At 37.5% G+C, this 24,953-nt stretch overlaps 1 protein-coding gene across 7 annotated transcripts in view; it reads right to left on the minus strand.

Moving 5' to 3' along the window:
• Nucleotides 1-24,953, minus strand: part of MYCBP2 (MYC binding protein 2) — a 263,283-nt gene that overhangs the window by 17,868 nt on the left and 220,462 nt on the right. For 6 of the 7 annotated variants that reach the window (XR_010658547.1, XM_065902278.1, XM_065902281.1 and 3 more), the window contains 13 exons: nucleotides 24,641-24,808; nucleotides 23,345-23,502; nucleotides 22,139-22,338; nucleotides 16,209-16,358; nucleotides 14,734-14,894; nucleotides 13,542-13,698; nucleotides 13,141-13,365; nucleotides 11,011-11,076; nucleotides 9,664-9,903; nucleotides 9,245-9,343; nucleotides 3,640-3,720; nucleotides 2,352-2,618; nucleotides 1,269-1,552 (listed from right to left, as the gene is read on the minus strand). Coding sequence is in view for 6 of the 7 variants with exons in the window: in XM_065902278.1 (XP_065758350.1) it covers nucleotides 1,269-1,552; nucleotides 2,352-2,618; nucleotides 3,640-3,720; nucleotides 9,245-9,343; nucleotides 9,664-9,903; nucleotides 11,011-11,076; nucleotides 13,141-13,365; nucleotides 13,542-13,698; nucleotides 14,734-14,894; nucleotides 16,209-16,358; nucleotides 22,139-22,338; nucleotides 23,345-23,502; nucleotides 24,641-24,808 (2,256 nt within the window). In the remaining variant the exon portion in view is untranslated. The remainder of the gene's footprint in view (nucleotides 1-1,268; nucleotides 1,553-2,351; nucleotides 2,619-3,639; nucleotides 3,721-9,244; nucleotides 9,344-9,663; nucleotides 9,904-11,010; nucleotides 11,077-13,140; nucleotides 13,366-13,541; nucleotides 13,699-14,733; nucleotides 14,895-16,208; nucleotides 16,359-22,138; nucleotides 22,339-23,344; nucleotides 23,503-24,640; nucleotides 24,809-24,953) is intronic. The other variant, XM_065902277.1, reaches the window with a different exon arrangement.

Consider the following 24,953-nt stretch of genomic DNA (forward strand, 5'->3'; position numbering starts at 1 on the left):
CTACCATTTAGTTCAGCTCACATTTACTTCCACTGGCAAGACTATCCAGATGAAAGAAGTGATACACTTATAACATTCTGGTGCTTAATGTCATGAATTGGCTCTTTCACTAGCATTATTCCAGATGTCCTTAATCTTCTGCTATTATACACAATTCTGTAACAAAGAGCCCTCTATAATATCTTTGTGCACATGTATGAACATTTTTTGAGAGAAAACAGTTCTACAGAAGTAAAACTGGTAGGTCAAAGGATATGCATATTTTAAAAAGACTGATATTATCAAACTGACATCCAAAAAGGTTTTAGCAATTTAATTAGATGCCAATTATGCCAATGCAAAGATATTTCACTATTGTTTTAATCTACATTTCTCTACCACTGAAGCACCTTTGCTCTGATTTACTGGCGTTTGTAATTTTTTAACATTTCTAATTATTTTTGGCTGTGTTGGGTCTTGGGTGCGGCACATGGACTCCGGGATGAGGCAGAGTCTTCTCTATTGTTGTGGCATGTGGGCTCCAGAGCACGTGGGTTTGCAGTTGCTACGTGCAGGCTCAGTAGTTACCCAGCGGCATGTGGGATCTTAACTCCCCGACTAGGGATTGAACCCACGTCCCCTGAATTGGAAGGTGGATTCTTAACTACTGCACCACCAGGGAAGTCCTGGCATTTGTAATTTTTCTTCTCTGAATTGACTATTCTTGTCAGAAATCTGTATTGGTCGTTTTTTCACTGATTTCTAGTCATTCTTCTAATATTAGGACTAATAATTCATTGCCTACTAACTGTTAAATATTTTTTTCCAAGTCAGTTGTCTGTATTTTAAAAACAAACAACTTTCACTTTTATGTAGCCGAGCCTCTGAGTCTTTTCCCTGTTACTTCAGGTCCTATGTTTTATTTAAGGACGCCGTCTCAAGTTGATGATTACAAAAATATTCTATAATTTGTCCTAGTAGAGTTTAAAAGCAAAAATATGTGAAGTTTCAGTTGATCTGGAGTTTATTGTGTACACGGTGAGAAGGTCTATAGTTTTTTGTTTTGACTTGGGAAGTATTCTAACATGATATACTCAGCAAATTTTTCTTTCTCCACTAATTTGAAAAGACACTTTTATCATACACACCATTCTCTTTCATACACAGGTCAGTCATTCATGGCTTCTATTTCTGAATAAGCAAACAGGATGGAATCTGAAGTGTCTGAAAGCTTCAGACAGCAGCTCACTCTGCTCTCTTTTTGCACCAGAACAGATGCAATAACCCACCTGGAATTGAAGATCACCGGGAGGGTGACTGTGGTCACCCCCTTGCCCACGGAGGTGCCAGCTGTCCCCGTGATGGTGGTGCCTTTGGCTTTCAGCTGTACTGTGAGTGCTTTGGCAATGCAGCCTAGAAACATGTCCAAGATGCCGAGCTTATTCCAATCTCCTTTCTCTGTCGAGTGAATAATGTCACTGATATCTGCTGGCGGGAGAGACTTGACGCCTATAATGCTGGCCAGACGGTTAGGAGTCACTTCAGGCAAAACTCGTCTTAGTAAGGAGGTCACCTGGTAGGAAAAATAAAAGAATTCTATTTAAAGACTTGGGATTGACATATATACACACAGCTATATTTAAAATAGATAACTGACAAGAACCTACTATATAGCACAGGGAACTCTGCTCAATATTCTGTAACAGCCTAAATGGGAAAATAACTTGAATAGATAACATGTACATGTGACTGAATCACTTTGCTGCCCACCTGAAACTAACACAACATTGTTAATCAGCTATAGTTCAATTGTTTGAAAAAAGATTGGTGTTTTATTTAAAGTATTCTTTTTTTTCTTTTTTGAGTCCAGCTGGCATTCTATGACTTCAAAAGTTATGAGGACAGAAAAAATGATTTAAACTTGATTTAATTTCTCAAATGACTACCACTCCAGGGTAGCAAGAAAAAAACACATCTTACTTGGTCATTATATATATCACGGTAATAAGGCTGAGTAGCGGAATACTATTTATCACAATAGCACATTACTAAAATGGAACATATTTTGTTCTTCCATATTCTCACTATAATGAGTCAAAAAGAAAAACATGGGGTTAAAATACAATCTGAAAACCAAAATATATTATAACAAACAAACAAAAAAAACCCCCAAAAATAAGAAACTCTGATTCTCTTTGTTAGAATAATTTTTAACAATGTTTCAAACATGTATACCTGTGGCCCATTCATGTTGATGTATGGAAAAAACCATCACAATACTGTAAAGTAACTATCCTCCAATTAAAATAAACAAATTAATTAAAAATCAAAAGTAACAGAATACACCTCCAGGTAGGAGCTGTGCCAGTCACCTGTCTCTGGACGCGTGGGGAGGCGGTGTGGAGCAGTGAGAAGAGGTCCTGGAGCAGGGTCAGCTGCTGGGCCAAGTACTGCCGGCCCACGTTAGAGCCGCTCAAGGCCAGGACCATGGAGAGCAGCTCAAAGCAGTAGGCGTCAGAGGAGGCATCTTCGTCATTGGGCTGGGAATTGGCGTTTTCTTTGCTTGATATGGCATGTTCCCATTCCTCACGGACCCTGGTGGCTTCCATGCGGATAGCCTGGACGATGTGAGCACACACCTGTTCAAGGGCAACATAAAGAAAATGTAAAAGCGTATTTGTAAGGTTTAATTTAAAAAAAAGAATCTTAGTCGATACTCAATTTAATACTCTTCCTCCCAGTTAATTCTCCATCATACCATTCTCTTAACACATCTTAAAAACAATTAAGGAAAATGATGATTAAAAACTTGAGTATTTAAATCAATTAGTACAGAAATGAATGCTCTACTGGTTACCAATTCCCCTGCCTGTGGTTTAAGACATGAAATTAAAACAAATCACCATATTTAATCACTTCTAAGGTATCTTTTCCCCCACATTTCTATTCATAATGTGACTTGTAATTGATACAATTCATAATTTAATTGGCAACAATTTTTGTTTTTTTTTTAGTGACAGAAAATAACAGCACATTTTATAACTGGTAGCTTCTACAATTCAATAAAATGCTGTTAAAAAGATAAAGCACAAATAAATTTATGTGATTTATTTAAAAAAGACTTAAGGTGTTGAAAGTTAAAATAGTGGGCCAATTTACAACCTAATTCAAAAGTCAGTTTTCTATTTGACTTCGAAAGGGCTAGTTTTATGTTACTTAGGTATTCCCAAAGTGAAATCCCATTACATGAATGATCTAGTACTACTATACCATCTCATGATAATTAGAAATATCTAACACTGGTTTAGTTAATATTACAACTGCTCAGCAGAATAATTAAAACAAAAAACAAAGGGGAAAGGAACACAGGAAACACAAATGAAATCTGATATAACTGGGTATTTGACACCAAAATGAAACAATCTACCTGAAAATGAGAAAAATAAAGAGCAGCAAGGTAAGAAAGTTAACATTCATAACAAAGTCATTAAAGTGATGCAGGTATGCCAACATACTCCTTCCTCTCTAGAAAAAGGTAGACACATTCTGTAGGACCTATAAAAGAGTCAGCATAAAAAAGGCTCCATAAATTTTGGAAAATGCTTTGCACCCTAAAAACAAACAAAACTGATGAAGACAATGAAATGACTATTGACCAACCTGTTTTTGTAGGTTAGTCAGTTTACTTCTGCTGAAGATGATTCCAACCATATGTTCTTTCAGGTCAGCATCTGATGTTGCCTTTAGATACAAAAAGGGGAAAAAAGGAGGCAGGCTCTTTTAATAAAATTCATATATTTGACATTTTGAAATGTCTTGATAAGTAATTATGCAGGTATCTTTACAAGGTGAATTCATTTTAAATTGAGATCTATAACACTAAGATGAAGGATAAAAGGTTTGAATAAATTACTAGTGGCTAAAGTGACCATAAAAAGGACAAAATTTCTGACCTTAAGAAATCCAGAGAAATATACTTCATGGATTTCTTTAACTTGGTCTGTTTGTGCCATTTTGATTGAATCTATTTCTAAACTGTGAACACTATTAGTTCATATCCCATATTTGGTTATCAGAAGAGCAACTCAGGAAAATGACATTTGGTTAAAAATGAAGTGTCCTAACAACACTCTCTGATAATGGTGGTCTTAAGTTACTCCAACACTGACAGTAAACAAAGAAACCTATCGCAAGAAGAAATATGAAGGCTGAAGTTTTATAGTGCCTATCATGTGTATGACACTTTTTTAAGTGATGGATAAATACACAAACATATATACATATACACATGCACACGACCTTATTTAATCTTCAGAAAAACCCCATAAGGGGTTCTGCCTGCTTTATAGGTAAGAAAACTGAGGCAAATCATCCTTATATTAGAATTAAAAATGACTCAAGTGTCACTTTTCTTAGGATAGAGACAGCCACAAGAGAATGTTGCTCCCACCTTAACAATGAGAAAAGCTGGTAATCTACAGAACTGTCATTTTTGGGTGCCCACCAGAGAGCTGACATGGGCAACCAGGTGAACTAAAATCTAAGTTGACAAATCCAATTGTTGGACACTTCAAAATCTTTCTATACCTGATACAAGTAAATGAGCAAACAGTGAACCTTACCTATCAGCAAGGTTCTTATAGATCTGAACAAAACTATCAACCAACTGAATTAATCACATTTATACAACTCTCCAAACAACAACAGCAGAGTTCACATTCATTTAAGTGCACATGGACATTCACTAAACTATACCATCACTACGAGCCAGAATTCAGGTCTTAATAGTTTCAAAAGTGATGGAATTATATAAACTATATTTATGTACTTTACCACAAAGGAATTAAAGTAGAAATTAACAATACAAGGCTATCAGGAAAACTCCCAATATTCAGAAATTAAATAAGACACTTGCAGATTACCCAAAAAGTCAAGAAGAAATCAAAATAAAAGTCAGAAAATATTTTGAATCGAATGAAATGGGAAAAAACAACACTCAAATCTGTGACACTCAAGCAGTGCTAAGCTTATGAGAAAAGAAAGATCACAACTCATATTAGGACTTTAAGAAGTCAGAAAAAGAACACATTAAATCCAAAGCAAACAGCTGGAAAGATATAATAAAAGAAGATACATAACAATAGAGTCTAAGGATAAGAGTATATTATGAACAATTTATGCCAATAAATCCAGCAACTCAGACGAAATGGGCAAGCTACCTGAAAGGGAGAACTACCAAAGCTTACTTGAAAAGAACGGATAACTGCAGCTTCCTTGCATCTACTAAGGAGAGTAAGTCTGTAGAATAAATTTGTGTGTGTGTGCTATGCATAGCCAGAATACACATTAACAAATGAGTTCCTTTTAGACAGGAAGATCTTTTAACTTCTTTCATAATTTATCTTGCTTTTTTCTTTTTAAAAGCAGCTGTATTGACATATAGTTCACACACCATATTATTCATTCATTTAAAGTATACAGTTCAATGGTTTATATACAGGCACAGATAAGTGCAGCCATCACCACAGTCAATTTTAGAGCATTTTTACCACCCCAAAAAGAAACGCTATGCCATTTGGTTATCACTCCTCTAGCTCATCATCTTCAAACAAAAATAAAGTATATATAAGGAAATACTGCATATCCATTAATATACACAGCAATATGTGGGCTATTTTACTGAATAAAAGAAAATGAAAAGACAGAACTATATAAGAAATCCATTCTGATAAAATTCTCAGCAAATGAGGAACATCCTCAAACTGACTAAGCGCAGTTACAAAAAAACTATGGTAAAATATTGAATACTTTCCTTCCCCAATCTAGAAAAGGCAAACATAGCTGATCTCACTACTTTTATTCAACATAGTAAATGAAGGAATTAGCCAGTGGAATAACACAAGATTGGAAAGAAGTAAAACTGCTTTCTTTGAAGACCACATGATTATCTATGAAGAAAATTCCAAGGTTACTACAAAAGAGCTTCTCGAACTATTAAGTAAATTTAAGAAGACCAAGAAAAAAGTGAAAGTGAAAGTCACTGAGTTGTGTCCGACTCTTTTGAGACTACATGGACTATACAGTCCCTGTAATTCTCCAGGCCAGAATATTGGAGTGGGTAGCCATTCCCTTCTCCAGGGGATCTTCCTCTCCGGGGGTCGAAGCTAGGTCTCCCACATTCCAAGCAGATTCTTAACCAGCTGAGCCACCAGGGAAGCCCAAGAATACTGAAATGGGTAGCCTATCCCTTCTCCAGTGGATCTTTCCGACCCAGGAATTGAACCAGGGTCTCCTGCATTGCAGGCAGATTCTTAACCCACTGAGCTATAGGCGTCCCTTCAGAAGACCACGTGCTGTGCTGCGCTTAGTTGCTCAGCTGTGTCCGACTCTTGTGACCCCAGAGACTGCAGCCTGCCAGGCTCCTCTGTCCATGGGATTCTCCAGGGAAGAATACTGGAGTGGGTTGCCATTTCCTTCTCCAGTCCAACTCTTTAGGACTCCATAGACTGTAGCCCTCCAGGCTGCTCTGTCCATGGAATTTTCCAGGCAATAATACTGGAGTGGGTTGCCATTCCCTTAGACCAAAGGATATAAGTTTAACGCACAAAAGCCAATTGTATTTTTATGTACTAGAAATGAATAACTGGAAAGTGAAATAAAAATATTTACAATAGCAAAAAAACCATGAAATGCTTAGGGATCAATTTAATAAAGTGTTTATAAGACACGTACACAGAGCTGAACTATAAGAAGATCTAAATAAATGGGCAGAACTAAGGAAATATAATATTCATGGATTTACTGTTGTTGTTTAGTTGCTAAGTTCTCACCCCTGTGCGACCCCATGGACTGTAACCTGCCTGGCTTCTCTGTCCATGGGATTTCCAGACTCAATATTAAGATGGCAATTCTCCCCAAACTGACTTAGCACTTTGGTGCAATTCCAATCAATATTTCAGTAGTTTTTTAAAAAAAATTTTATGTTTTCTGTGGAGGAGGAAGAAATTGATAATCTGCTTTTAACCTTTATATGGAAATGGAAAGAATCTGGGATAGCCAAAACAACTTTGAAAAAGAACTTGGCTGGAATCTCTATAAAGCTACAGTAATCAAGACAGCCTGATGTTGGTTTAAGAATATACATATAGATTAATGAAACAGAATAGAGTCCAGAAACAGACCTATACATTTCTGGTGGACTGATTATTGATAAAGGGTAGTCTTTTCAACAAATGGCAGTAGAAGAATCAAACATCTTCATATCAAGAAAAAGAACTTCTACTCTTAATTTACACTATAGAAAAACTTGAAATGTATATAGTTCTAAATAAAAGAATTAGAGTTCTAATGTTTCTAGAAGGAAACAGGAGAAAACCTTTGTGACCTTAGTTAGGTAAGACACAGAAATCATAAGTCATTAAAAAAAAATCCAGATAAATGGAACTTTATCAAAATTAGAAACTTCTCTCTGAAAGATAAGTCACAGACTAGGAGAAAATATTTGAAAATGCATTGTTACCAAACATGTATTTGGTAGAAGACATAATATATATATATATATCTCCTGAATATATGAAGAAATCTTCCAACCCATTACTAACACGAACAGCTCAATATAAAAAAATATGGGCAAAAAATCTGAACATACATTTTGGTAAATATAGCACAGAGATGGCACAGTATTATTAGTCACTGGTGAAATCCATGTTACAACCACAAGGGGCTTCCTGGATGGCTCAGTGGTAAAGAATCTGCCTGCTAACATAGGAGACACGGGTTACATCCCTGGTCTGGGAGGATCCCACACGCTAAACAGCAACTAAGTCCATGCACCACATCTGCTGAGCCCACATGCTCGAGCATTCGTGCTGCGCAGCAGGAGAAGCCACTGCAACGAGAAGCATGTGCACCTAATCTCTAGGGCAACCCCCTGTTCGCTACAACTACAGATAAGCCCAGGTAGCAACAAAGATCCAGCACAGCCAAAAGCAAACAAACGAATAATAAAAATTTTAAAAAAAAACACAAGATACAAGTATATACCTATAAGAGTGTATAAAATTAAAAAGAGTGATAGTATCAGGTATTGTCAAGGAGATGTGGAGCAACCGGAAATACTTTGTTGGTAAAAATGTAAAATGGCTTAATCACTTTGGAAAGAGTTTGCAGTTTCCTAGGAAGTTAAACATATATTTCTTATACAGCAATCCTACTCACAGGTATTTACCCAAGAAAAATGAAAACATGTCCATACAAGTATCTGTATGCTAACGTTGATAGCAGTTTTATTAATAATAGCTAAATAGAGGAAACAACCCAAACATCTATCAGAAATTTGTGAAAGGACAAATAAACTATGGTAAACTCATACAATAGAATACTCCTCAGCAACCAAAAGAACAAACAACTGATACATGTTCTTATACTACCTATAAAACATCAGACAAAAAGGCTACTTTCTATACTGTTCCATTCAATAAAACCTGGGAAAAAGCAATACTATAAAAACTGAAGTCGCTCAGTCGTGTCCAACTCTTTTCGACCCCATAGACTGTAGCCTGCCAGGCTCCTCCATCCATGGGATTTTCCAGGCAAGAATACTGGAGTGGGTTGCCATTTCCTTCTCCAGGAGATCTTACCAACTCAGGGATCGAACCAGGGTCTCCCACATTGCAGGCAGATTCTTTACCATCTGACATGGACTTGGGCAAACTTTGGGAGATAGGAAGGAACAGAGGCCTGGAGTGCTGCAGTCCAAAGAGTCGGACACGACTGGGCAAATGAACAACAATAAGCCATGTATACAAATAAACCCAACAAGAGAGAAATCAAGAAGAGACACAGAAATTACTATGAAGTTTAGCAGAGGAAATACTTCTTTGTGTCTTCACCATGAACCTTCTTTAAGGCTCATGGAGAAGACAGTATTTTTGAGCTGAACTGTGAAGGACAGAGAAGATGGAAGAGAGTGCACAGCATAGTCAACAATGAATCTGATTTTACAAATGCCAACATTTAAACAAAACAGCCCAAGGTTGAGAGCAAATTTTGTTGTTACTTAAAATACCAGCTAGATCATACATGAGCAAAAAGTGAGTATCTTCTGACAGTTCCTTCATCTTCTTTCTAATTAAAGTAGAAAATATTAACTACAAAGAAACTAGTATCACATATACATTAAAATACATAGCAATACATGAATTATTCCACTGAACAAAAGAAAATGGAATAGGGAAATAAATATTTTTAGAATATAAATAAATACATTGTATACTTTTTCCTCTCCTTCAGGCGATGACAACAGTGCTTTTTCCTCTTGTTCTGGTGTGGGTTCTGCATCTCCAGAGATGAGCTTTCCAAATACCTAGTGAGGAAGACAGGTAGGTGAGAGCAAGCTAATGGCAGGAATCACCACTGTGAAGGCCTGGAGGGCGCAACAGTTGATTTTGCAGCTTTTATGATATCCCTATGCTATTTTACTGCAAACCCCTACTTTTCAGAAATATGAATGCAAAATGAAATATAAGAATTTGGGCTCTGAGAAGAAAAAAATGGACCAAACTTATAGCTAACAATCTCTAACGAACTGAACAAACTACTTTTTTAAGCTCTTGATATTATTATTTAAGTAGTACATTATTTCATTTTATCCTGTGCTAGACTATGTGTAGTAAGGACACTCACTTGAGATGTAATAAGTCTGAACACTCGCAGAGTCTCAGCTTCACAGTTCCTTTGCTGGGCCACACTGGCTGAGATCTGGCCAGCAATTTTTGTGCTTTCGCCATCCTTCCAGCCCAGGACCTTAACCTGTCGAACTCTCAGTGTGTTTTCTGGGCCCTTTAATTCAATTTTGATGATGTGATTATCCCCTCCTGGAAGTTCACTTGTTACCCAACCAATGTGCCTGGAATCCAGATCAACCTAGGGGAGCAGAAAAGGGATAGAAACCTGATACAAGTGGATTACTATTTTATCACTGTCCTAGACTTAATGACAGTAGTTATTATGTCCTAGTGTTAATAACAGTAAGCTCAAATAACAAATAATTGTACACACAGAAAAGTGTATTAGATTATTTCACACTGATTATCTTATTTAAATCTTGTAAAGATAAGCAATACTATAATAGCTACAGATGAAGAAAGTTAGGTTAACACAGATGGAAGGAGTCTGGTAAGTGGTGGAGTTGAGAATTAAAATACAGGTCTGCTTACATTATATGTACTATATGGCTTCTGAGCACAAGTTACATAAGCGAAATCACTGGAAACAATTTTCATGACTGTATCTATACTGACTGTAAGTAGAAATGCTCACATGATCAGCAATGAAATCCTATTTTGTGCACCTTTACATGAAAGCACATTTAAAGCAAGGATTTTAGCTGTGCAGTTACTTAATATGTTTTACTTTCGAAGAAATATTATATAATATGTAAATTCACATCTGTGATAATTTACTTCAGTATATTTCATTGAAAATCTAACTCTTCTCAAGGATTAAATTTCAATGTACTATACAATGGTTTTTGACACTATTCACTCACAAGGGAGTGAGTTTATACAGCATCTGTCACAAGCCCAAACAAGACTTGTTTCTAGAGTAGGTTTGTACATTGACTTTTAATCTGGATATATTGCAGTGTTGTAAACTGAAAGATTTTCAAAGTACAGAACAATAATCTATATTTTAATCTGAAGTGTGGCTGAATTACAGTGGCATTTGTGAATCGGATCTATGATGAATTCTAAAGCACCCTGACTCTCTGCAGGGGAGCAGAAGTCAGGGTGGAGGGCACAGTATACTTACTCATGACTACAGAACATTTAGGAAAATAATGGGTAAGATGTTTAGAACAGAGATGGTTATAACTATTTCCATACATGGACTATTTGCCAATTTAGTGTTTTGAAAAGAGATGGTTTCCTATAATACCGTGGCATGCCAAAATTAGAACTCAACAGTGGAGACTGAGAAGAAGAAATTTCTACCAAGGCAGTAAAAACATTTAATGACAGTTTTAATTACCTGCTTTATTCTGCACAAATCTTCTACTGCTTTGCCAGTTAAGAAGGTCATCGAGGTGACTTTATTCTAAAATAAACAATTCAAAATAGTTATTATGCCATGTTCCTGGCTCTAGAATGGACAGTGATTTCTTACAGCCTATCAATATCATATCAACTCTTCTGCTTGTCTTTTATAGTCCTTCCTAACTGACCTCATCTCATCTGTCCAACCATAGTTCCTACAAACCCTGTCTTTTTCTTATTCTCACAAACTCCATCTTGAATCACACATTTCAGTCCTTCTCTATGGGCTCTGAGAGAGGAGGCTGGCATCCCTTCTTTTCATCCAAAGTCTAATCATTTAAATTCTATCTCTATCATGAAGTCTTTCAACAATTCGCCTTGCTACTTATGTCCCATTCTATTACATGATTCTCATTGCTTCTGGTGTAAAAGGGAGGAAGGAAGGTAGCTTAAGCAACAAATACTTTTGAGTATCACGATGCCCCCAGACAGCCATAGGGACTTGAGGGAGGATACATGAGAGTTATGAGTTTTATCCCCTTGAGATCTTCGCCAAATTAGGGAAGGACCATTTAACATATAAAGTAAAGTATCAAAAGCAATTTAATACCTTTAAGTACTGGAAAGAATCATACTGGTACTAGAGTCAGAGACCTTAAGATTGAGTGAGTTTTATGCCAAGTACATCAAGAAATAGATGGACATATGTATTCCTTGGAGAGTTGTATACTTTTATACAACTGATGCAATTCAAATTAACAAATGCTGTGTTTAAGGTAGTGTGATGGGAAGGCTGGGGGACACACAGCACACTATGCAAGTCTTAATGATGCATATAAATCAGAGGAGGTTTCCTAAAAGAAAAGCTGATGTCAGCATATCTGTTAAAAATGAATATTACCATGATAATCTCTCCTAAAAGACAAAATGTTAAATTGATTGCAACCACTGTTTTGATGGAAAATACATTCTAGCTTAAAACATGAATCAAAGATAACACTGTACTGAGCAGTGAGTTCCTGCCCGAAAAGTGTTCTGCTTTATTACACTTGACTTTCAAGTAAGACAAAGTAGTTGTTCTGATTGAACTCTTGGGTCTCAAGAGGTGATAAGCTAGCGATACAGTGATATATTAGCCAAGCCTTTTTTTTTTCTTATTCAATCTGTGCTGATGGACAGCAGTTGGGGTGACTGCAGGCAGCAAGGAGTGCTCTGACTGTAGACTGAACTTCTGTGGTTGGCATTCTCCACTCAGGTCATCTGAGACCCAAACCCACCGCTTTGGCTCTCCCTGAGAAAGGAAATACACAAGTGGGATAGGAGCAGCTTGGCAATGGCCCAGGGGGACTTATTAATACTGTATCCGCAGGCCACTTCCTTTCTGAGGGAAAAAAATCTAAGAAGCATTCTTTCTCAAGAATGGGGTAGAAGCATGGGAATCTGGCAGTTGGTGTTACATTCTTCTTGGCCCTTAATACTCAAGCAAATAGGATGCTTTTTCTTCTTCAGTGTTTTTTGTTAAAGAGTGCTCAATTCAGTTGAAACACGTAAACAGGCTAGAGCTAGGGAGAATATATAGTATGATCATATAGGTTAATCCAGGAACTCTCCCCAACTCCCCTGAGACGGTGGGGGTGAGGATTAAAAACTGAAGGCTAATTACACTATAGGTCAAACTGCATTAAGTGCCGCTAGTGTAAGGTAAAAAAGAACCCAGAGGAGGGAAAGAGTAACTTTTATAGAAGAGGTACTGGGGGAGAATTTGTCTGCTGGGTCTTAGACTTGAGAAGAATCTGAATGGCAGAGTTTAGGGGAGAACTTCCAGGCCAAGGAAGTAGCTTGAACAAGGGCATGGAAGTAAAAAATCATAGAGTAGATATTTCTTTTACTTAGCTATAGATTTCATATATTTATAATCAGATCGTTAAAACGGGTATTTCACAGTGGTGCCCCAAGTCATATTAATCTGTTTTTAGACTTAAGAGTTATTTTAAAAATACAAATAGGTTGTTTGGTTGGCGAAGTTCCAGAAGAAAGCCTTTTTGCTAAAACTCAGAAATGAGACTGTATGATTAATAAAGGTCTGAAAAGAACTAACAAACCACAGTTAAGTTTCCTTTCTTACCCCAAGATCTCGGGAATTGTCCACATGAACAGATACATAGCGGGCATTGATGCCTTTTACACAGTTGATGGTGATGTTCTTAGTTTTGTTTTTATCCTCATCTCCTGACTCCCAAAAGGTTTCTGTGGAACCATCTGTCAAACTGCCAATCATGGCAGGTCGGCTTGAAGTTTTTATGTCAACAATGCTGGTTAAGTCCTTTAAGCACATTACTATGCACAATTCCTACCAGAAACAAATACACACCATTGTAACACTCAAACGGAAATCTTTCACAATGATAAAATAGGCATGAGATAGAAATAAAAGTATCAAATTGTTTAGGAGTAATTTTCAGTTTCTCCTTCAATACATTGTTGAGTATTAACAGGAAAACACAGGATAACTGTTAGATGACTGACCTGACTCATAGCTTCAAAGCCAGACTGTATGCTGATGCTAAAACTCTCTTCACTGTCTCCATCATCTGATTTTGACAAAATATTGTTAATGTGATGAAAGACATTGCTCTGATGGAGGAACTGGTGATCAGATTGCTTGAATTTCAGACTCCAGCACCTAAAAAGGCATAAGTAATATATTAAATAATTCTTTTTCAGGAAACTCTAAGGAATTCCTTGAAAAAAATAAAAGCACTCTGCAGCTAATATTAATGTTGTAGGTAAAATAATTGTTATTTTGTTTTATTTATTTTGTTATTAGAAATTTTAAAAATTCAAGAAACAAAATGACTTCTATTGGCTTTTTTTGGGAGAAATATATGCCATTTCTGTTAAACAATGTAAATTCTAAGGAAAGTTTATCCATTTTAAATATAGCCAAACTGACACATGAAGATCAAAGCTATAAAAGCAAAAAAGGTAATAAATCAGTTTTGTAGACAAGTGTTATCCCAACTATAACAGACTCTTAAAATTTATTAGTCCTATAATTCTACACTAATTCATCAAAGTATAACATATTTTGTACTTCAAAAATCCTGCACTACAGAATCTCTCCTCTGCTGGTCTCATCATTAGGAATGTGGGTAGCCAAAATCACTCTGTCAACTTATTTCTTATAAAAATCAACAGGGGATTTACTCATACGTGTAGTCCAGTATGAGGCTCTAGTGATAAAGTTCACAATGTAAAAGGAATGGTGAGGACTTAAAAGGAGGAGATGCTCTTCACTGCAGTTTTAGGATTGGCTGCATTTCTCTTGATATTCTTTTCAATTCAAAACCCTATTTTGAATTCTGTTTTTGAGATTTCACTGCCCTCTCCATTTATGCAACACTTAAGTTTCTACTCTTGGGGAGCACTAAGACATGTGATTTGGGGTAGAAGAGAAAGGAAAGTGAGGAAGATGGTTTCAGACTGTGACAATTTAGAGGACTCAGAAGTATACTATCCACAATTTATAGAGGGGCCAACAGGCATGAGCTGAGGCGAAGGACAATTCTAAATTACAACCATGAGGGAGGCACCATTCATATAACACAGGATTCTTTCTACCTTAAGTATGTAAAGAGCTCTTTCAAGCATTTCATGCTTTGACTGCTTCAGAAAACTCCTTTTCCCGGGTACTTAGGACACTTGGAAATAAGATTACCTCAGGGCCATCTGCTGTAATGAACTGCCACTGGGGAGAGACATCATAAGATCGGAGATCGTCTGAAGTAGGCGGTGAAACGTGTGTGGTAAAGGATGAGCGGCCTCCCCCGCAATCACTATATCTGAGAGCGGATGCTCACATACCCTTGTATCTTTCTCCTAAGACAGAAATGGCAAGCAAGTTCATCAGTTTGGGAGCTGGAAGGAATTTTTCCCACAAAAGAAAATGTGTACTTTAATGATACTGATGTAGTAGAAATGTAAACAATAAAACCAAACCACATCTCAAACATCCAGTAAGATTAACTAATTATGTTTACATTTTTAAAGGAAAAAGTGATAAGGTTACCTATAAATAAAATCACCGAACCAAATAAATGCCACATATGAGGATCAGTTCCAGCGTACTCACTAATCTACTAGCAGAAATGAGCCTTTCCCTTCAGCTGAGCACCACCCAAACTGCTGGCCCACAAAATTGGGAGCCAGTAAGCAACTGTTTCCATTGAGTAGGTTTTGGAGTATCTGTTACACAGGAACAGATAGCTCTATGATGAAGTTATGTGATAACTTCACACTGTAATTGTGGATTGTTTTCAATTTTTCTTGCAGCGCTATTGATTTCATTTGACATCTTTAAGGTTATTTTATTAACTACATGCATACACTGAAGACACAGAATTACTGTTTTATCATTTTATACAGAGCCTCCTTATCCTTACTGATAATTATGTCTTGAAGTCTATTTTATCTGATGTTAAACTAGCTGTAGCAACCTAATTTTGATTGGTATTTATCCAGTATATCTTTTTCTACTTTTAACCTTTTACTTTTAATCTTCCTCTGTCCTTCTGTTTTAAAAGATGCGATGCTTATAAACAGTACTGAGCTTTTTTTTTTTAATCTATTCTGACAGCTTTTTAAATTGAGGATTTAGTCTTCTACTTTTTTACTGTAGAAATATAAATGAGATCCATAAATCACAGCTCCAGAGGTATAAATGTGACTGGAACCCAGGCTTCCAGGGTCTACATTCAATGCTTTTCCATGATACAGGCTGCCTCCTATAAAATTGAAGTCCCTTCTAGCCAAATTTTTTGAATTTCATATCCAGGTACAATCTCATTTTCATTCTCTGTGCCTTACAGTAATGCTGTGAAGTAGATGGCTCTTCTCTATAATAATGTTGCCTTCTTCATCTTATATTGCACTGTACAGTATGTATCTTCCAACTGACTACTTTGTGTGTGACAGTGATAGCTAGTGAGAAATCAGAATTGATTGACAGTGTTTCTGGAAACAGAAAACTTTCACTCAGCATAGTTGGTATGTTGCTCATAGCTCTGAACTAGTATTCTTGCCTTTAGGTTATATAATCTGTGAATGATCTCATGTAAATTATGGTATTACCTGAAGAGAGTTTGGCTCTTCTATAAAAATATGGACAAATAAAAAATTAAGACACTCGCTCACTTGTTCTGCATTTTCTTTGTTTGTTTTATTTTCCTCATCCTCTTCTTCCTCTGGTTCCACTGGAGCAGGAGTCAGAGATGCCACGAAATGCCACAGAATATCATGGAGAGAAGTGGTCTGGATGACGTTACACAGAAGCCAGTTGAAAGCCTGCACGAAAGAGAAAGTAAAACTCGCTCATTTGTGTCCGACGTCCCAAAGATACATGGAGTGTGTCCGACTCTTTGCGACCCCATGGACTATACAGTCCATGGAATTCTCCAGGCCTGAATATTGGACTGGATAGCCTTTCCCTTCTCCAGGGGATCTTCCCAACCCAGGTATTGAACCCAGGTCTCCTGAATCACAGGTGGATTTTTTACCAGCTGAGCCACAAGGGAAGCCTAAAAGCCTGCATAAACAATGTTAAATAAGTCCAAGATAAAGAGAACCTTCTGGGATTCAAGTATTTTAAGGGAAGACTCTAGGAAGACTGATTATCATTTCATTGAAAGTACACTGAACTTATACTGTCAATAATTCTGGCCCTAATTAAAAAATTAACAGTAGGGAATATAATATGTATGAAATGCAATTCCAAAATACTTTTCCAAACCACTTTTCATTTCAAAAATTTGTCTGAATATTAATTGACCCAAGCATATTTTTTCCAACTTGCATTTAGGATCAACATGCATTTAGAATGTTTCTTACATTCTACACAAGCTGCTATTTACTTAAATATAGATTCATGTGGTTCCCACTGATGAATGGCAGGTTACTTACTACTCATAGTAAAGAAAAAAGATTTGTTATATATACAAGTCTATGATATACAGTGATCCATTTTCAGAGAATAGAGACCCAGATAAATTCTCGTTGTTAAATTTATAATTCAAAAGCCCTACTTCTGATCCCTTTTGCATGATTACTCTAACTGAAATGACACTGTGATTATAAAAAGCTTTTTAAAGAAGATATTTGCGGGGAGCCGGCCTGCTCAAGGCCCAAATAGGCCCTGGGAAAAGGCCTTGAAGGGGGCCATTCCCTGTCCCGCCACCCCATGATAAAGTAGTAAAATATTTGCTGGGCCTCCTTTGTTCTTCCTTGAGAAAAACGTAGTAGTGACCTTCACTTAGTAGTTTATTTTGGGAATGCCAAAAACAAGATGTAAGCTTCTGCAATCACTTAAAACAAAGAATTGTATTGATGTGACAGACACCAGATGGCATTTTTTATGAATTATGTTTTCTGCTTGTACTAGTATAAAGGTAGCTGTTCTACTCAATAAAATCGCTGACTTGCCTAAAGAGCATTCAGCCCTCTCGACCCCATCCTTTACTATCATCTTTTTTTCTCAGGCTTCCGTGTGGTTGCAGTCGGGACTTGTTCATTTTGCCGGCTGGTCCCGGCAAGTGGCGCCTCGAACAGGGACTCGATTGGGCTACACGGTCGCAGCCGCCCGATACGTGAGTACAGAGGGGATCCCGAGAAAAAAATAAAATAAAATAAGAGAAACGTGAGTACAGATTTTTTAAGGGCGGAGAGGGTTTTAGTCGAGAGTATAAACTATGGGTCAAGGTAGTAGTAGAGAACTTTTTGTAACTATGCTTAAGACTATGCTAAAGGTGAGAGGAGTTACTGTTGCTAAACATAAATTAGAAAAGTTTTTGTTGTTTGTAGAAGAAGTTTGTCCTTGGTTCCCTGAGGATGGGACTGTAAATATAGAAACTTGGAAGAAGGTGGGAGAGCAAATTCAGCAGTATTATTCTTTACATGGGGCTGAGAAGGTACCGTTAGATGCCTATTCATTATGGACTCTTATCAGGGACTGTCTGGACCCTGAACATGAAAGCAAAAAATTGGAGACTGCATTAAAGAATATAATTGGCAAACCTCCCACCTTGCCTACTGCTCCTCCTTCGGAGCATGGTTCTGATATGGCAGAAAAACCCCCTGTACAGAGTTCCTCTGACTCTGATTCTGAATTAGACCCTGCTGAGCAAGCAGAAGATCCGTGGGAGTTATTTGCTGCTGAAAAAACCACTGTTAAAACACAAGTGGAATTATCCCCTTTTTCGGAGGTTAAAAAATTGCTTACAGCTGTGACTAACCGTCTTGATGCTCTTAACTTAAAGCTTTTTTCCCAGCCCTTATGTCCCTCTAATCAGTTACCATCGCAGCCTCCGTCTGTTATTGCGGGATTAGACCCACCGAGAGCTGATATGCAAAAGGGGTCTGAGGCTTCCGCACAGGCACTATGTGTAAAAAACACCTCCAAACTGTCTCCCCTCCAACTTGCAATTCGCCAGGCGAGGCAACAGGGAGAAACCTTGGCAGGATTTCCTATCCTTTTCCCCGTCCTTGAAGACGCTCAACAGCGAAGGTATTATGAACCCCTGCCATTCAAACAAATTAAAGAATTAAAACAAACCTGTGCTCAGTATGGACCAACTGCTCCTTTTACTATGTCCATCATTGAGAATTTAAATAGTCAATATTTACCTCCTAATGATTGGAAGCAGGTCTCTAGGGCCTGCCTCTCTGGGAGAGATTATTTGCTATAGAAATCAAAATTTGGAAAACAATGTAAAATTTTTGCAGACAAAAATAAAAGAAATAGACTACAAGTAAGCTTTAAAGTGCTTATCTGCCTTTTCTGGCTTGCAGGCTGATTTACAGCACTATGACCTTCAAATAGCTCCTGAGAAAGTTCAACATAGCCCACCTTATTCTTATTTAGGCTTTAGACTGGAAGGAGAGACTTTTAAAGCTCAAAAATTAAAACTTCGTAAAGATAATTTGAAAACATTGAACGATTTTCAAAAATTATTAGGAGATATTAATTTGATTCGTCCTTATTTGAAAATCACTACTGGAGAATTAAAACCTCTGTTTGATATTCTTAAAGGACCTTCAGAGCCTACATCGCCTCGGGTTTTGACTGATGAAGGACGCCAAGCTTTAAATATAGTAGAAAAAGCTTTGGCTGCTCAAACAAGTTCCCATTGTGATTATACAAAAGAATGGGGTTTGTATATACTTCCTTCTAAACACACCCCTACAGCTGTTCTCTTTCAAGATTCCCCTCTTTATTAGATACATTTGCCTGTTTCCCCTGCTCGGTACTCACTCCTTACTTTGATCTAGTCAGTACTCTTATCGCTAAGGGCCATCGAGATTCCAGAAAATTATTGGGGAGAGACCCTTACTTTATCTGTTTACCATTTACTAAGGAACAACAGGACTGGCTATTCCAGTTCAGCGATTCCTAGAATGCAGCCCTAGCTCATTTTGCCGGCAGATTAGAAAATCATCTTCCTGCTAATAAACTGCTACACTTTGCTAATCAACAGGACTTTGTGTTTCCCTCTGTAGTTGTTTCGCAGCCACTTAAAGGCGCAGTCACCGTATTCACCGATGGATCCTCAAACGGGAAGGCTGCTTATGTTATTAATGATAATGTTACCTCCTGGTTTACAGGCTGTTCCTCTGCACAAGAAGTAGAATTATGCGCCGTGTTTGCTGTTTTACAACACTTTGTCTCTGAACCTCTGAATGTTTTTTCTGATAGTCTGTATGTTGTTAGAGCTCTTAACCAGTTAGAAACTGTTCCCTTTATTCATACTGTCAATTCAGTGATTCAGCAACTGTTTCGAGATATACAAGCTCTTTTACATCAAAAGATTCATAAATGCTTTTTTGGCCATATTCGCGCTCATACAAATCTACCTGGAGCACTTACTTCTGGAAATGCATTAGCTGATTCAGCCACTCAAATTTTCCTTTCCCAGGCCCAACTCGCAGAACGCTCTCATCAATTACATCATCAAAACAGCAATACCCTCAGATTACAATTTAAAATACCCCGTGAAACCGCCAGGCAAATAGTTAAACGCTGCCCTGTTTGTCCTCAATTTTTTTCTGTTCCTCACTATGGTGTGAACCCCCGCGGCCTCCTTCCCAACCATTTATGGCAGATGGATGTAACTCACATTCTTTCCTTTGGTAAACTAAAATATGTTCATGTTAATATAGATACTTTTTCTGGATATATTTTTGCCTCTTTACAAACAAGAGAAGCAGCTCGACACTGTATCGCACATTGCCTTGCAGCATTCTCCGTTATGGGAACTCCAAAGATCATCAAAACAGACAACGGACCTAGATATACTTCTGCCGCTTTTCTTAATTTTTGCTCCCGTCTCTCTATCTCTCTTAAAACAGGCATCCCCTACAATCCCCAAGGTCAAGGCATCGTTGAACGAGCTCATCAGACATTAAAACATCAGCTTTTAAAGTTAAAGAAGGGGGAGTTATATCCCCTCACACCATATAATTACTTACATCATGCCCTTTTCATTCTTAATTTTTTAAATTTGGACTCTGAAGGAAAAACCGCGGCACAGCGATTCTGGTCCCCAGCCGCTACCAACAAACCTTTCGTGACTTGGAAAGATCCAATTACTAATCAGTGGCATGGCCCTGACCCTGTTTTGATATGGGGGCGGGGACATGCTTGTGTTTTCCCACAGGATGCCGAAGCACCGCGCTGGCTCCCGGAGAGGCTGGTACGCCAGACGGAGACGGTCACTGACAGCTCGAATGGAGAGTATGCAGATACGAGAGAGGAATGTTCTGCCAACAGATCAACAACTGCATGAGTTCGTGGAACGAGCAAGACACATTGCTGCGGATACAACCAATCCACACATTTCTCTATCCTATCTGGTGCTTGCATTAGCATGCACTGTTATGAATCAAGCATTTCCCAGAGCCGAAGGAAATGTTTTTCTTTCTTGGACTCATTCCTATGCTGACTCTCATAATGCCTCTGCTTGTTGGGTATACACTGCCATGCCTTTGTCAGTTGTAAATGGCTTACCATGGTGGATTTCGCCGATGAGTCAAAAAGAATTACCTGTGCTGTAATAAAAGTAGAATGTTGTGTGTATATCCCAGATTTATCTTCCAATGTGTCTGATGCTGTAAATGATCTTCAACATCAAATACTTTCCATGCAGGATTCCTCCCTTTCTTTTTGGGAGCAAGTTAAATCCTGGTTTACGAGTGATTGGTGGAAAAACCTGCTTACAGTGCTTGTTATTGTACTCTGTTTTCTTTGTTGTGGACCATGTATTTTACAATGCATTATGAATTTGGTCACTGAAAGAATTGTGAAATTTTCCCGTATTTTGAAAAAATAACCTTGTCTGCTTTTTCTTGAGGAATGAGTAGGGAGGCTCGGCCTTTAATAAATAAAAAAGGGGGAGATGCGGGGAGCCGGCCTGCTCAAGGCCCAAATAGGCCCTGGGAAAAGGCCTTGAAGGGGGCCATTCCCTGTCCCGCCACCCCATGATAAAGTAGTAAAATATTTGCTGGGCCTCCTTTGTTCTTCCTTGAGAAAAACGTAGTAGTGACCTTCACTTAGTAGTTTATTTTGGGAATGCCAAAAACAAGATGTAAGCTTCTGCAATCACTTAAAACAAAGAATTGTATTGATGTGACAGACACCAGATGGCATTTTTTATGAATTATGTTTTCTGCTTGTACTAGTATAAAGGTAGCTGTTCTACTCAATAAAATCGCTGACTTGCCTAAAGAGCATTCAGCCCTCTCGACCCCATCCTTTACTATCATCTTTTTTTCTCAGGCTTCCGTGTGGTTGCAGTCGGGACTTGTTCATTTTGCCGGCTGGTCCCGGCAGATATTATCAAGATTCAGACAATAAAGCAATGTAGAAATGAAGTCTTTCAGAGTGCTTAACTATGAAACTCAAATTCATTTATATTCTTAAACCTAGGAGTTTAATTTTGTTGCAAACACAGTATTTCCTATTCACTGAGGTCTCTGTCACAATTTCTGTTCAGTAAAAAACTGACATCATTAAACAGAACCATCATATGAAGCTTATGATGAATGAATCAATAATCCTATTCATGTATTCTCACCTCCATAGCAAAAACTCGACAAGCAGATTTCCTTAACGCCTGTTTCATTGCTATTTCCAGACCTTCTAGATCATGATGCTGTATGACAAAGGCTAAGACTGGCCACTGGAAGTTCCGTTCTCCTTTGGAGAGGGAGCTGTGGGCTGAGATGAGCCGGGACAGCTCGGGAGACGGATGCCTCAAGAGCGAGGAACCCACTTCTGTTTGAAGGAAAAAAAAAAAAGTATCAATTTTCATAGGCAACACATATTAATATATTTAAGGTGATTTCAAAAAACAGTATCCAGCTTATTCACTTAAGTGTCTTTGGGTTTTCTTTTTGTTTTTGCATTTGACACCAATCTTAATGAGTTCAATTTTTTACTGAAGCTCAGATTTAAATATCTTACTTAAAGTTATATACCTATTAAGTTGCAAAGGTAAGTTTTGAACCCAGATCTGAATCTAAAGTTCATACTTTCTACAACACTATACAAAATGTGATTTATTTTATCCCCAAATGGAATCTATATCTTATCCCCAGCATTTTCTAAAGGATTGCTTTGTAACAAACGGTATTTCAATAAGAGCCCAAAGATACTTGTTGAATATTTCCTCAATATATTCCAAGAAGATCTCAGTAAGATACATAATCATCTACTTAAAAATATTAGGTCAGATCTTCATTTAGTAAGTTGTTGGCCTGATAAACCATTAACATTGTTATTCTTTGCTTCTTGGATTTCTTTCTTCATTCTTGAGACAGAATCAATTAGCTTGGGGCTGCTGATACTAATTAGTCCAGATTATCTAAATTTTTTACTGATTAAGAGCTAGCTGTATCTCCAGTTTTTATTATCTGTTTGAGTGGTAGTACTTACAAGAGTTAACAAGTTTCTACTGAGAGTACCACTGTGAAAGTGTCAAGTCACTGGAACTGAAGCTTAGTGGGAGGGATAATGGTAGCAATATTCAGCTTAGATACCTAACAAGTAATATATTTTAAAGATCAGTTTATTCTTAAATCATAGTGCATGATCTCTGGGTGTCTCTTCCAACTAAGATGTAAAATTTAGAAAGGCACATTTATGGCTGTGTCACACAGAAGGAATGTTTACCATGATTTAAAATTAGTCCATTCCTCTGCCTTCAAAAATTAGATTAAAAAAAAATCTACAAATAAAATCATTAGGATCACTCAATCTTCTTTTTTATCTTTATACTTACCAGTGTCTCCACTGTTAACTCTTCTCCGAGGAATGGCTTTAACTCGTGCAGGTAAGATGGAGTGCTGTTTATCATATTCAGAAGCAACAACGGAGTAGGATCTTTGGAAGACGGTTCTCTTTGCAAGATCAGTATCAGTTATGGGACTAGTTTCCAAACTGCAGATAGAACAAGGTGACAGAGAACTCAGGAGAAAAAGGGAATGACGTGACACTGTTTCACTTGGTTTATAACAGCGTAGTCAAATGTGTGAACCATGTGGAAGAATACAAATTCAAAGCCAACTTGACAATCTCTCTTTAAGCCATAATTTGATCTTTCCAAATGTAATCACATTTTGACTGATTTCAGAACTGCATTTTAAAGCTTTTGCTTCTCTTAAATCTACTTGGCATTTTAAATGAAAAAGAAGAAAAGGCATCAAATATTCTAAGCTTCTCTCCGAAGCAAAAGCACTGTGGTGGAAGACAGATGTCATGATATTCAGGAAAAACAGGCAGATATATTCATAATAGCACTGAATAGGGAGAATGCAGATATATACATGAGGAAACCTAATATGAGGGAAAGTGAAAGGATGCAATTTTCGTCTGGTTCTGAATGTTCTATGAGGTTTCTCGTTCCCTGGAGGTGCTACCCAAAGCTCCATCTGGCGCACGGCCATACCACAGTGTATGAGAGGTGATAAACTGGTTTCCAGCCTCGGTTACACTATACTTAAAGCTATTTGAGAACTCAGTGGTTTTCAGGAGTGCTGTAGGAAACCAACCTCTTTTTTTTTTTTTCTTTTTAAACTATACAACATTAAAAAATAGTTACAAAAGTATTAAGGTGGTTATGTAATTTCTTTTACATTTTAAAGAAAAAGATAAATACATTTCTTTACTTTCTAAGACAGATTTACAAAATATTCTTTTTGTTTATTTTCCATTGGTCAAGCCTGGTTTCAAATCCTATGGCCCTCAGTAAAGCTTATATATTTTCTAGTAACTGGCTAACTCTGGCCATGTTGTGTCCTCACTGCCTAAGTGAGTGTACATTCTTGTTTGAATAGATGATAAATGTTGTATATAACTAGTTGGAGTAAAGGTGATCTTTTCTCTCCAACTGGTTCTGCTATCAAGGACCTAACCTGAATCATGAATGCACGCCTTTTCTTACTGCTCTAACAGTCAGGACAGTTGACACTGAGATGGAGGGATGCATCAATATGAAAGAACTGCTAGAGCATTCTCTTCTATTTAAAATCTCTTCCACCAAACACTGGACTCAACAAAAATACAGTAACTCAAATACCTGGGTGGCATGGACTTCATGTTGCTCTCTGGCTCTTCAAATACATTGGGACTCGCATCGGGAGTTACTGATATGTACGGGGCTGGCACAGATGTGGAACGCAGGTACCTCATTTCATCCTGGAATAGGTTGTCATCTTGATAGCCCACGAAATTTTCATGATGATGCCTGCATTAAATCAAATGCAGTAACTTAAAGTATGATGCAAAACAGACACTTTCCATTTTTATCCTCCTTTGTAAAAGCAAAAATAACTCATACATCTATAATTGAGGACTGTAAAGTATTAAAATAGCGGCAGATGTAAGGAGGA

This window comes from Muntiacus reevesi, chromosome 11, assembly GCF_963930625.1.
Source record: "Muntiacus reevesi chromosome 11, mMunRee1.1, whole genome shotgun sequence".
In the NCBI taxonomy this organism is placed as follows: Eukaryota; Metazoa; Chordata; class Mammalia; order Artiodactyla; family Cervidae; genus Muntiacus; species Muntiacus reevesi.